General features: G+C 40.0%; 1 protein-coding gene across 1 annotated transcript in view; it reads right to left on the bottom strand.

Annotated features, from left to right (window-relative positions):
- Positions 1-14,828, bottom strand: part of LOC109919097 (guanylyl cyclase C) — a 123,209-nt gene that overhangs the window by 55,552 nt on the left and 52,829 nt on the right. Inside the window, exons 6-7 of the mRNA XM_048617333.1 lie at positions 10,419-10,533; positions 5,806-5,899 (exon numbers count right to left, since the gene is read on the bottom strand). Coding sequence (XP_048473290.1) covers positions 5,806-5,899; positions 10,419-10,533 — 209 coding nt within the window. The remainder of the gene's footprint in view (positions 1-5,805; positions 5,900-10,418; positions 10,534-14,828) is intronic.

Here is a 14,828-nt window from a genome sequence, read left to right as displayed (position 1 = left end):
TTCCACTTCAAGGTTAGCAATCCAGATTATAGAACCATAGAATCCCTGCAGTGTGGAAGCAGGCCATTTGGCCCATTGGGTCCACACTGACCATCCAAAGATAATCCAACCTAAACCCAGTGCCCTAACATACCCTTGTAACCTTGCATTTATAATGGTTAATCCACCTAACCTACATATCTTTGGACTGTGGGAGGAAACTGGAGCAGCCAGCAGAAACCCAGGCAGACATGGGGAGAATGGGCAAACTCCACACAGACAGTCACCCAAGGCTAGAATTGATCCCAGGACCCTGGCACCATGAGGAAACAGTGCTAACCACTGAACCACCCGTGCCACACATAAACTTGATGTGGTGGTGCCAGAGTTGGACTGGGGTGGAAAAAGTCAGAAGTCACATGACACCAGGTTATAGTCTAACAGGTTTATTTGAAAGTCCAAGTGAGACAGCCACACTGATTAATGTCAGCAACCCTGACTGGAGCAGGCAAATGGGGCAGATCTCAAAAAGGGAACCAAGTCAGAAGGCCATCATTTGTTGATGTGTTGGCAAGCTGATGGAGTGTGAGCTGCAGAGCGGTGTAGATCCTTTCATGATTCAGTGTGAACCCTGGTAGATGTGGTGTCAGTAGTGTGATGTCGTTAGTTGCAGTGAAGTGATAGCCATTGATTATACATGAGGGAATCTGATGGAGATGTCCAGTAGCTAATGTCCTGCACAAATATCCTCTACAGTGACAACCTTACAGTGCTAACTCACACTCAGGAGAGTGAAGCATTGAGTAGATAGTGGCAAATACTCTGGTGGAGCAAATGGATCATTCAGTTTCTTGCTAAACTGGAGCAAGGTTCTCTTGAGCTGCACCTGACATTGACTTCTACAGCCACCTATGTCCAAGCTGCTCTTGCAAGTTGGGATGGCATCTTGTTGCCATCATGGCTTCACTAAAGTGCAGTGCTGCTTTTTTGCCTTGTCTCTGACATCTCCACAAGTGGGTGACGGTCATGAAGGGAGGTTGAGTAATGCTCTTGAATCACAAAGAATGCTCACTGAGTGTCTTTCAAATATTGTTACAAAGTTGGGTGGAGTATTCATGAATTGTAAGGTACGAAGCTAAAGTGTGATCACACTGGAAGCAGTTTATCACAGGTGAGAAAAGAAACCCAAGAGGGTGAAAAGGAGGCAAGATGCCTCAGGTGTTTTCTCTGTAATGGAATGGGACACATATAGTCACAGTGCTGGTGGTTTAAGAAAGGCACTGGGAAAAAGGATCATGTAAGTGGTAAAAGATGCTAAACCAATGGGATTAGTTGAGGTGGTGAACGAAATCCTAAAAGGAGTCGAGGAGCTGCAGGGGTTATCGGCTGGATATAGAGATGGTGCCCAATCTCTACAAAAACTTCAACTCTGTTTACTCAAGAAGAACAGGGGCAGAAGGTAAAGAAGTTACAATATTGAGAGATACGGAAGCTGGTCAGTCTCTAATAGTAAGAGATGAAAGAATTTGCACTTCTTCTGGAATGTTACCCAAGAAAAGGAAAACACCCTGGAATTTTTCCAGACTGCATGGAGACAAGATCCCACATTTATAGGTTAAAGCAAGAGGATGAAAAAGCAAAGAGAAAGATGAAGAAGTTGAGGTCCAGTCTGGTAAAGGAAGAACCTAAACAGGTAGGGGATCAGGCAGAGTGTTTAGTTCTGAAAGATTACTGGAGTTACAACAAAAAGATGAGACAATAAAAGATCTATATTATAAAGCCTACTCGGAAAAGGAATCAGAATGTAGTCCTGAGTGTTATTATCTCAAGAATAGAATCCTAAGATGAAATGGAGACCTCAGTTGGTTACCACAGAGGAGAAATGGGCAGAAGTGAACCAGATTGTGTTGCTGGTAGCATACAGACAGGAAATATTACGGGTAGCACACAAATTACCATTAGGAGGTCATTTAGGAGTGAGGAAGACTCAAGCTAAAATAAAAAAGCATTTCTATTGGCCTGGATTATATAAGGATGTGGTTGAATTTAGCCGTACCTGTCACACTTGTCAAATGGTAAGAAAGCCACAGGCAGAAATAAAACCAGCACTTTTGATGCCCATTTCTGCATTTGAAGAACCTTTCACATGGGTTACGATTGATTGTATAGGTCCCGTCCCTAAAACCAACAGCGGGAACCAGTACTTATTAACCATAATGGGTGCGCCTACCAGATTTCCTGAGGGAAATGGCTATGGAAGAGTTGGTTGCTTTCTCTATACATTATGGCCTACCCAGGGAGATTCAGTCAGACTAAGAGTCCGATTTTACTGCCAAACTATTTCAGGAAGTCATAGATAGTTTAGGCATCAAACAATTTAAATCCAGTGCATACCATCCTGAATCCCAGGGAGCATTCCAAAGGTGGCATCAGACCCTAAAAACCATACTGAGGGCTCATTGCCGGATTACCCAAATGATTGGGATAGAAGTGTCCCATTGATATTGTTTGCCATTACAGAAGCCCCAAATGAATTGACTCAGTTTACTCCATTTGAGTTGATATTCAGACACAAAGTAAGAGGGCCACTAAAATTAATTCAGGAAAAATTGTTATGTCCGAAGTCAGAGATCTCAAAGTTGGATTATGTATCTGAGGTGAGAGAAAGATTAAGCGGTCGGTGAATTAGCTGAAGATGGTACAGCACCTAATGACACAAGAAACAGATAAGAAATCTAAAATTCAGATGTTTGCTTGTGGGGATAAAGTATTGGTGCTGTAATCAGTGGTAGGAGATCCCTTCAGAGCAATGTTTGGTGGTCCCTATCAGATTGAGAAGTTGAGTCAGATGAATTATCTGGTAAAGATGCCAGATGGGAAAAGAAACTTTATCCAGTATGTCATGTAAATATGCTGAAACCCTACTATGACAGGGACAGGGAACCGGAGAAACAGGTATTAGTTACTGCCCCTCAGAGTGAGGACTCTGAATCTGAATCATTTGATTTTGATGTGCCTCAAAGTAATTAAATAATGTGGAAGTCCTTAGAGAATGGGATAGGATAGTGAGTATCAGGACCAGCGGGCTAAATTGAAAGGCTTATTGCAGCAATATGAGGACATATGCAGGAATAGAATGAGGAAGACTAATACTATAATGCATGAGGTTGAAGTAGGGAATGTTGTTCCAATAAAATAACACCCCTACAGGCTCAATCCTCTTAAAGCCACACAGGTACAGAAGGAAGTGGAAGTGATGCTCCAAGAAGATATCACTGAGCCCAGTCAAAGTGAGTGGAGTTTGCTGATTGTGTTGGTTCTGAAGCCTGATGGTACTCAATGGTTCTGCGTGGATTATCAGAAGATCGATGCTGTAACTAAATTGCATTCATACCCAATTCCAAGGCTGAAGGACTGTGTGGAAAAGTTGGACAAGCCACTTATATAAAAAAGTTAGACTTACTTCGTGATTACTGGCAGAGAGAGCGAAATAAGTTTCTGTGTTTGTAATCCCAAATGGGCTGTATCAATTTAAAGTAATGCACTTCGGTATGAAGAACGGACCAGCCACATTTCAATTTCTTGAAACCCTTTAAAGTCACTATCGACACCAGCGATATAGGAGTTGGAGCTATGTTGATGCAGGAGGATGATGGTGGAGTTGAAAGGCCAACTGGTTATTTTTCTAAGAAACTCAATATTCATCAAAGAAAATACTCCACCATTGAAAAAGAGTTATTGAGTTTGGTACTAGCCTTACAACGTTTTATTGTTTATTTTATAAGCAATATTTTGGAAATGTTTGTGTATACAGGCCACAACTTTCCCATCTTTTTGGAAAGATTTAAGGACAAAAATATGAAGTTATTTCATTGGAGGCTTATGTTACAGGCTTTTAGTTTATAAATTGTACATGATGCAGGTTGTAAAAGTGTTATTGCAGATGCATTATCACAGGGTTAAAGAAAATGAGTAGATAAGATAGAACCGGTATGGTCCAATGTTATATATATGCTGAATTAGTATGAAATATATAATAACTTTAGAATACTGACCTCTGTATTTTGCGATAATGGTGTGAAGATTTAGAAAAAAGCCATCTTTTCATAATGATGGTTCATTGACTTCTTAAGGGGAGAGGTGTTACGAAGTTGGGTAGAGTTCATGAATTGGAAGGTAGGAAACTAAAATGTGTGGTCCCTTTAAGAGGCAAAGTGTTTTTAAGGTTAAGCAGAGAAGGTGTCTGTAAGCAGCTGGGAAACAGTACAGACAGTTGTAAAATTACAACATGTATCCATTGGCTGTGTGAGTGGAAAGATCAGACTTGTTTTGATGTTTTGACAACACTTTTAAATTTGGCCAATTAATTTAAAACAAGAACCTAGATACAGAAAGCCAATTGAATTTAAAGCTGATAGTGTTGACAACCTGAAACCAATCATAATATAAGAAATTGATGTGTTTTTGGGGGGGGGGGGGGGTATATAAAGATGAGAGCATTTGGAAAATTGGGAGAGCCAACCACCATCTGCAGTGAAAGCAAGTCCGCCATTGTAGGCATTAACCTGGCTTTCACAAAAAGTTATTAAGCTCTCTAAAAAGGCCCCATTAAAGGTACCACGGCATTTTTGCTCAAAGTCCTCACCAAAGAAATTAAAGAGAAAAACATCCAAGATGGCAGAATCAGCGGCAGAAAGAAATTTCTGTGACATGAAACTGACAGAAGACATAGTCTGTGCGAACTTGGAGAAATTAAGTTTTAATTTATTGTTGTCTTATTAATCGGGTTTATATAAGTGGGACTTGTGTTTATTTGAACAGTATTCCAGAAGAATTATTTCATTTAGGGAGTAGTTAGTGGTCTAATGGGCAATTGTCAGTTCTGTTAATTTGTTCATTGTTAGGGTTAAATAAATAGTTTCTTGTTATTTGTAAGGTGGAGATCAGGGATTTGTCTTTCTTTAACAACTTTTAACAGATTACGAGGGTGTTCTGGGGGAGTAGTAATCAGAGGGGAACCACTACTCCCATCATAATAGATTGGGGCTTGTGTTTTAGTTTAATTATCAGAGGGGTTTGGATATTCCCCCTTCATAACAACATAGTACTCAGATGTTAAAACCCGGAGAGACCTGACAAGCTTCAGAGTTTCTGCCCACGCATTAAATTCGGTATCTTATCTCCACGCCCATGTGTAATGAGCTGAGGAAGATTTAATTATGTGGGAAAATGGGACCCACTCCCAAGTGGAAGTCCTTCCTGTTCATATTCTACTTCCACACTTAGTCTCAAAACAAAATTCTGCCCTAGATGATTAACTAACTCTCAGGATAATCTCTCAGTTACAATGGTGATCTATGCAAGGGGGTTTGGTACAAGTTTAACTCATTGTATCTGATGGGCCCCAGTTATGCCTGTCTCTTTGTGGGGTACATGGAATATTTCTTGTTCCAATCCTACACCAATCCTTCCTCACAACTCTTCCTCTGGTACACATCATTGGTGCTGCTCCTCTCTCTCATCTGGAATTGGAAAGATTTATCCATTTTGCTTCCAATTTACATCCTTCCCTCACCTTCACTGGTCCATCTCTGACTCCTTTCATTCCTCGACATCTCTTAAACAATACAGTTCTGAAAAAGGGTCACTGGACTGGAAACATTAACTCTGTTTTCTCTCCACAGATGCTGCCAGACCTGCTGAGCTTCTCTAAGCAATTTCTGCGTTTGTTTTTAATTGCGAGTTTGTCTTTTATCTCACCATTGGGTCCTGCAGGGACCAGGTTGCTTGCTTCATTTCTTTATCAAATACATTTCTGCTACTCACCACAGTACAACAAGAGTGATCATCATAACCAACACCATAACCAACACGATAGTGACAGTCAGAGCTGTCACTGCAACCTTCAGGTTCGGATTGCCTGCAAGAGTTAAATTAGAAAGTTTAAAGACTGGTTAAAATGGAACCAGGCATCAAAGATCCACATCACATCTGGACATTACCAATTCACAGATGTTTTGCTGTGTGACCTCCCATCTCAAAGTACAACACTCCCACAATTCTGCCATTGGTCCATCATCCAGTTGTACTGCATTCCCATGGCTAATTAGAAAGCAAACATGCTCTTCAGATTAGAATCACCCTGGCTGTCAGTCCAGCAGCACTTTTATTACCTTTATCTCCAATATTTTTAGAATTAATTAAAATAAGATTCAAAGATTTTTTTTAAATGTTCCTATATTCCTGTGTATTCCTTGCAACCTTATTTTTAAAATGGATCTTCGATTCCTGGAGACACCAGGGCACTTTTGAAGGTTGGCAACTCTAGTCTCAATAAAGGTAAGAAAAGAAAGGTTGTGCTTGGATCAGCCTGACTGACATTTTGAGGCTGCACATGGACAGGAGAACTCTGAGCCCACTTCTTTGAACAGGATCCTCTCCCTGCCACACACTATCAGCAATATTCCCTTTCCCCTCACTCTGCCCTGTTTCCTCTGAACTTCCTGCATTCCATCATCTAAGGTTCAACCCTGACTTGGTTATCAAACCTACCAAGGACTGCATCTAGAAATGTTTCAAAGGAAAACCAGACTAATTTTTACAATGCAAGTTCGTTTTATTTTCCCACTACTTTTGTGCCTTGTGACCCAGAAATATTAGGCATTCTAATGAGTTTTCAATTATATTTTCATCAGCCAGAATGGAAATTCAAATCTTGAGACTATCCTCTTTCCTCATAGCCCAGTTTTGGGCTTGACATAAACTTACAGGAAAATGCACGATTGTTGTAATGTCAATAGTTAATGTAATTTAAGTAATATTTTAGAGAAACCCCTCCTTACACATAGACATGCCCTTACTCAGTCCTTATTCCAATTTATCAGTCTTCTAAATTTGAATGAGAAGCAGGAATAACCTGTAGAACAGGGTTTCTCTGTTGGATAAATACATATTAAACAATAAAGGTGTAAATAGTCATATGGTAGTTCAGTGCTGCTGAAAAAAGAGATGTGTTGTTGAAGCTTTTCATCTTGCATTCATCAGGACAGACACAAGAATTCCAAACTTCAAAGGGAACAACAATTTATTTGAATGAGAAAAAGGTCACTGATCGGTTAGTGAATGGTCTCTGATTGGTCAAGGTGTTGCCATGTCATGGAGAATGTGCCAGGGAACAGTTGTGCAACAAGAATTTGTGCAATGCCTGGGCAAATTCCTTTTGCTTACAGAGGACTGGGTCCTGTATATGAATGTATCTGGCTTCTAGGAGGGACCAGGCCCTGTCAATGAATACATGCAGCTTCAAGTGCCATGATTATGTTTCAAAAATATCTCATTGACTGTACAATGTTTTAGAAACAGCCTAAAATGGTGAAAGGTATTGCAGAATCAGAGAAGAATACCGTCCGGGGGATGCCATTTGATACTCAATCCATCATGCTTGTGTTGAATTTTCAGTAAAGCTATTTGGGACAGCACAGTGTCTAGCACTGCTACTCATAATGCCAGGGACCTGGGTTCAATCCCACCCTTAGACGATTGCGTACACATTCTCCCCGTGTCTGTGTGGGATTCCTTCGGGAGTTCCGATTTACTCCCACAGTCCAACAATATGTAGGTTAGGTGGGTTAGCCATGGGAAATGTAGGGATAGGGTTGGGGGGTTGGTCTGGATGGAATGCTGTTTGGAGTTGGTGTGGACTTGATGGGCTGAATAGCTTGCTTCCACCCTGTAGGGATTCTACTCATTTAATCCCAGTTTCCCACTCTTTCTTGATTGTGTTTGTTTTTCCCTTCAATGTTCGTTTGAGAGCTGTGTTTGAATCTGCAGTCAGGCAGCGCATTCCATATCATAAGCCGACTGTGTAAAAAGATGTTTCCTCATTTTTCCTCTGGTACTTTTGACAATCATCTTCCATGTATGTCTTCTATTTTCTAAGCTTGTGCCATTGGAAACATTCCCACCTTAATTACACAGTGAAAACTATTTAAAATGTTGAACACTTCCATCAAATGTCCTCCTAATCTTCTCTGTTTTCAGAACAGCCCCAACTTCTTCAGTCTCTCCATCTAATTGATTTCATTCCTGGTACCATGCTTGTAACTTTTCAAAGATTCTTTCTTGGAATATGGGTATCACTGACAAAGCCAGCAGTTTTTCCCATCCCTAATTTACACAATCAGTGATAGTTTCATGACTAGCTGTTAATTTCAGACTTTTATTACATAAACAAAAACAGAAATTGCTGGAGAAACACAGTAGGTCTAGCAACATTTGTGGAGAGAAAAGCAAGTTCATGTTTCAAGTTTAGTGACCCTTCTTCAGAGTCATTGGACTCAAAATGTTCATACTGCTTTCTCTCCACAGATGCTGCCAGACCTACTGAGTTTCTCCAGGAATTTCTGTTTTTCCTTCAGACCTTCAGTATTCCACACGTCTTTAATCTGGAGTTCTGGATTACTAATCCAAAAATACTATCAGCATACTGTTATAGGAAGGATATTATTGAACTGAAGAGGGTTCAGAAAAGATTTACCAGGATGTTGCCGGGAATTGAGCGTTTGAATTATAAGGAGAGGTTGGATCGGCTGGGTCTTTTTTCACTGGAGCTTAGGAGGTTGAGGGGTAACCTTTTAGAGGTTTATAAAATCATGAGGGGCATAGATAAAGTGAATGTCAAGTGTCTTTTTCCCATGGTTGGGGGTTTCAAGGTATATTTTTCAAGACATACTTTTGAGGTGAGAGGGGAAAGACTTAAAAAAGACATGAGGGGGAACTGTTTTACATACAGAGAGTGGTTTGTTTGTGGAATGAACTTCCAAAAGAAGTTGTGGATGAAAATGCAGTTACTTTTAAAAGACTTTTGGATAAGCACATGAATAAGAAATGTTTGGAGGGGTATGGGTCAAGTGCAAGCAGGTGGGACTAGTTTAGTTTGGGATTATCGTCAGGCATGGACTGAAGGGTCTGTTTCCATGCTGTATGACTCCATGACTCTCTGACTATTATCTTGCCTTCTACTTCTTCTTCGAGGCCTTGGCACCCTTCCTGAAGCGTTGTGGTGGCCAAAGTTAAACACAATTCTCCACATATATCTCTATTTAAAAAGCCAATGATTCTGTCTCTTAACAGCCTTCTCAACTTGTCCTACCAACCTAAAAGATTCATGTAACGAGCCCTCAAGTCTCTCTTTTCCTGCACCTATTTTGAACTCATGCCATAAATAACAGCAAAGCACTGCAGATGTCAGCGATCTGAAGTAAAAACAGAAAATGCTGGAGAAACTCAGCAGGTCTGGTAGCATGTGTAGAGATGGAAACAGAGTTAAGGTGTTGGAGTCCAGTAGTTTGGAATTGATCATCAGGTTTTATGCCATTTTGTTTAGCTTGCCTTTCCTCCTTCCTATCAAAATGTATCAATCCACATCTCTCAGTTTTCAAATTTAATCCACTATGTGTCTCCCCAGTTTGCCATTTTGTTTATGATGTCCTTTATGAAGTTAAAGCCCTCCAGAATTGTACTGAGGTCTCTAAGAATTAAAGATTAATTTCCAGGACTTTGCTGCGAGCAGGCAAGAAGAGAATAAAATCACAGGATCATCGAAAAATATTCAATATTTTGAATCTAGTACTTTCTGTCTTTGTTGCACATTTGTTCCATGGTTTGGGACGGTCAACTGGTTGGTCATGGAATTTAAGAATCACATAGCACAGAAAGTATCTGCTCCAAGTTCTGCTGACGGTATTTGCTAGCTCTGCGATAGCCAGTAAATTAGCTCCAATTTCCCTGTACTTTTTCCACTGCCCTGAATATTTTTCTCCTTCAAATATTTCCTCAATTCTCTTTGAATGTTACTAATGACCCTGCATCTATTGTTCTATCAGGGTGTACATTCCAGATCACAGCTGATTGCATTAAAAATTCATAGGATCCCCACAGTGTGGAAGCAGGCCATTCGGCCCATCAAGTCCACACCAACCCTCCGAAGAGCATCCCATCCAGACCCAATCCCTGTAACCATTTCCCATGGCTAATTCATCTAAAGTGCACATCTTTGGATTTTGGGAGGGAACCGGACACCGAGAGGCAGCAGTGCTAACCACTGAGCCACCGTGCTGCTTCTGTATGCCTCCTCTCTGGTTCTTTTGCCAATTGACTTTAAGTATCTGTCTTCAGGATACTGATCTTCCAACCACCAGAATGATTTTTCCCAAGTTACTCTACCAAATCCTTCATAATTTGGAACACTTCTCCCTGTAACTTCCTGCAAACAAGTGAAACTCCTCTTGTCTTTCTATGTAGATGGAAGTCTCTCATCCACAATACTAGTAAGTCTCCTTTGCAGTCACTTTCATACTTGATATCCATCCTAAAAATTGCAGTGCAGCAATGGGATCAGGGACCTACATCAGAAAATGGTCCGGCTGGCTAGCACCTACCTTGTGCGGATTCAGGAACACTATTGGGCAATCCACTGCTCCACACAAACTCAGGCTTGCTATCCATGCAATGGGTGTTATTAGTCCTGGTGTCAAAGTAAAACCACGTTTTGTACTGTAATTAAAAAGAAATAATGTAGTAAACAATGAATAAGAGAATAGCAGGCTTAAGGAGGACATGATCACACTGGTGAAATGGCAGGCACATGGAATTTAACACAGAGACTAGTGAAGTGATACATTTTGGCAAGAGTAACCAGGAGAGGCAATACAAACAAGTCTTAAAAACAATTTTAAAGAAACACAGATTTCAGGGAGTTTTCAACCACAAAGGTTTGAAGATGGAAGGAGAATTTGAGAAGGTTAGTTACAAGTTTATAAATGATGCATTGAGCATAACTGAGGGATGTTATGTTAAACATTTATAAGTAACTGTTTAGGCTTCAGCTGGAATACTGATGTATAGGATGGGCTGAGAGGCTAAAGGTTAATGATGATATTCAACAGCTGCATGAGAAAATAGATTGTAGAGGATGGGAAAATAGGCTGGGAAAGTTAATGATGATACTCAACAAGCTGCGTTAGTCCTGTAAACATTTCTTTAAGGGCTGAAAACGACAACTGCAGCTTGTTTTTCTGTAGTTATTTTCTGTACTAGCTGTTACATTGTGCGAGAGACAGAGAGTTTCGATCCAAGAATTGGACTTCACTTCGGACCGGGATTCAGAACGGTGTCAGGAACATCCTCAGCCTCCAGACCAGCCATTGATCGAGGGGTCCCCGATGGGCAGAAGGGCATGAGGCGTACTGTTTCTTTCCTCTCTTTTTCATTCTTTTTATTTACTTAATAAATGTTCCTTTCTCTTTTTGTCTTTTATTATTACTCAGTAAATTTTGGTATTTAAGCATATTGCTATTGTTGAGTCTTGTCTTAACTGCATTTAACCAAATCCAAAAAGAAACACTTGGATACACCTTGCAATTCAAGACATTTTTGATGAGGATGGGATTTGGGAAAATGTGTAAGAGAAGGGAAAAGCAACCTGATGCTCCAGAGACCTTGCATATTCCAGGGTGGATTGCAGCAGACTCTGGATTCAGGGCTATAGCTAATATGTTAGCACAATTAAGACTCCTGAAATGATGGGGGCCAGTTATAACTGGAGGTCAGGTTTCTGTGCTGTGTAAGTGGGCTGAACCTTGTACAAGTGTTCACTCTTTGTGGTCTGGTTTGAATGCACCTTTGTTTGTTGGTTGCTAAATGTCGTCCTGTACAATTTGTGTCTTTTTGTTCCCTGGAGCTTGAGATCTGGGGATACTTTGAAAGTTTAGATTGCATTTTGACAATGTATGATAATTTGAAAGTGCGTTGTGTGCCTGTATCAGTGTGGGGCATGTATCGTTAATGTAACGTTCTTTTAAGAAGCCATCAGTGGTTGTGCAAAGCAAAAATCTACAAAATGTTCACTCAGAAATCTGGTTCATAAAGCTTGGTAAAAATTTACCTTTTGGAATTGGCTCCATGTTGTGTTTGGACTTGGGTAAATTTCAATTCCAGAAATTACCACATTTGGAATTTCATTTTCCAGTCAGATTGAACTTCCAAACACTGTTTTAACATGAGTGAATATTTAATTCCTGGTGATAAGATTGGGTCATTGTTAATATCCAAGTAATAGGGACATTGGAATGTTGAAAATGCAACTCCCTGTGTGTGAGGTGTTTTGGAAAAGCAAATTTAATAAAGGGGTGGGCTTTTCCTTTGTTCAAGGAGGAGGACAGATGGATGATGTAATTACATGCAGGAGTTTATGCTCCACCTCCTTCTTTTTGAATCCATAGTAGATTAATACTAACTATTCTGCTTGAGGTGGAATGGATGGAGCTTGTTTGCTTTTTTTAAGAAACTGGAGACACTGAAGGCTGAACCCGTTTGCAGAATTTCAACGTTGCAATACAGTGATGGATGAGGCACCCTCAATCCATCAAACCATTCATCAATGACACATTTCAGTGTTGGGGAAGTACTGTGGAAATATTAATTGTAGTGAGTGTCAGGAATCTCAAAACCACTGAGCCTGGGTACACTTAAGCACATCATGACAAAAACTATATTGAGACTCACATGCCCCGGTATGCTAAAACACTTAAATTGAATACTTACCTGAAAATATAAACAAATTCTAGGAAACGAAAAGTGCATGCACACAGTCTCAATGGTTTCAAATGCATACAAAAATGGTTAGTAAATTTAAGGGAGTAAACAGAATATTGGATTTGGACAAATTTACAAAGAGATATATCAAATATCTAGAATGCGTTGTCAAGTAACTTTAAAAAAAAGTGGCTCATCTTAGAAAAAACTACTATGCTGGGCCTGAATCAAACAGAAATGTTTGACTTCTGTTTTAAAACATTATAAGATTATGATCCATGGACTACAAATCTCTGGAATTAGATATGGTGGTAATAGTTACGTTGCAAAATTGAATGAGATGAAGTAATTAAGGGTGGAGATGGTGGCAGAAGGCAAAAAAAATTAGAATAATGAGTTGAAGCAGCAATTCAGATTAATATGTTACAGTAGTGACAAGGAGGCTTGGATGAGAGCATTAAACTAATAGCTTTCTCTTGGCGATGTTTGTGTCTTTCCTTTTAAGAGAATTGAATTGGTGATCAAGCCACTACCCAAGGCATTGGGACCATACGTGGAGAGATAAGTAAAACCTCATAGATCATTTGATAAGATCATGTGGGAGTCAAGAACGCATGACATGGTCTTGGGATACCGATGTAAGTGCGCAAAAGTGAATGTTTCCTTTGAGATAACAAACATGAGATGGTAAAAAAATGGAAGTTGCTGGAAAAGCTCAACAAGTCTGGCAACAGCTATGAAGAAAATATCAGAGTTAACGTTTCAGGTCAGAACAGCTCTGAGGAAGGGTCACCGGACCCGAAGCATTAACTCTGATTTTTTCTTCACAGATGCTGCCCAACCTGCTGAGCTTTTCCAGCAACTTCTGTTTTTCTTCCTGATTTACAGCATCCGCAGTTCTTTCTGTTTTTATGAGACGGTAAAAAACATGCACTGAAAAACAGGTCTCAGACATGTCTATCTACTTGGCAAAAGGATTAGTGTGGCTTGAAAGAGCACAAAAACGTATTTAAATGATAGGACCCTGACACAAAAACCATTGAAAAACTGACTTTAAAACAATGGAAGTAGTATTAGTGACAGGGATGTAAAAAGAATTACAATCAAAATAAAAAGTGTGATTAGTTATTATGTCAAAATGTTACAAAAATGAAAGAGTACGGATTCTAGGAGAAGTGGTGGTGGACTGAGTGAAAGGACCTATTGGAGGACACACAGATACCCCATCTTGAGCATTTGTATGATGCATGTACTCCAGTGTTTAAATCAGTAGGTGATATTATAATGTGTTAGAACAATTAGTGCATATGAAAGAAGGCTGAGCTAAGACTCAGGTCGTGTACGAGTCTATGATAGGGGAATCCTGGGAAAAATAAAAGGTGGGAAGCATTAGTTGAAGGTAAAGCCTGATGAACATTAGAGCTGTATTGTTTGATACCATGTATATTATCGCTCAAAACGGGGGTACCTGCATTTGGAGGCAGTTACCACTCAATGATACTATCATTCATAAAATTGCCAAGGAGGGAAACATATTGAAGAAGTATCCTCAAGACAGATACAGGTGAAGAGAGCTGGAGAAATTTTGAGTCCGTGTATGGCGTTATTTTACTGTTATTGGGTGAAGTGATCTGTGGATAGGGAACTTTAAAAAAACACAAATTAAGAAACTTGAATTTGGAATATACTGAATTTTAGAGCAAATTATGCAGATTAACTGAAAAAAATGTAGTTGATTTCTGGTCGCCTCAGTCAAGTGGCACAAATTGCCGGTTCCATCAGAGGCTTGACCGTACATCAGGGGTGGGATAAGGGTTGGTCCCCAAAGCCTTCTGCGGTCGTTAATTTGATGATACACCTTATTGTTGTTTTACTCATATTAATGACAGTTATTTTCATTGTAGTTTTAATCTTCTAGTGTCAGTTACATATTCTTGTTATACGTTCTTGCGCGATTGTCATTGATTTGCATCTGCATCTGCAATTGTGGCATGCGCTGTCAAATATCATCAGGGTTGAATGTATAGGGTGGGCTGAAAGGCTAAAGGTTAATGATGATATTCGACAAGCTGCGTGACCTTGAATGAGTCCTGTGAACATTTCTTTAAGGGCCGAAGACGACAACTGCAGCTTGTTTCTCTGCAGACATAGTAAGAACTGCCGATGCTGGAATCTGAGATAACAAGGTGTAGAGCTAGATGAACACAGCAGGCCAGGCAGCATCAGAGGAGCAGGAAAGCTTCTGAAGAAGGGTC

Source organism: Rhincodon typus, chromosome 37, assembly GCF_021869965.1.
Source record: "Rhincodon typus isolate 14 chromosome 37, sRhiTyp1.1, whole genome shotgun sequence".
Taxonomy (NCBI): domain Eukaryota; kingdom Metazoa; phylum Chordata; class Chondrichthyes; order Orectolobiformes; family Rhincodontidae; genus Rhincodon; species Rhincodon typus.
Note: the sequence above shows the minus strand (reverse complement) of the source record. Positions and strands in the feature narration are given on the sequence as shown.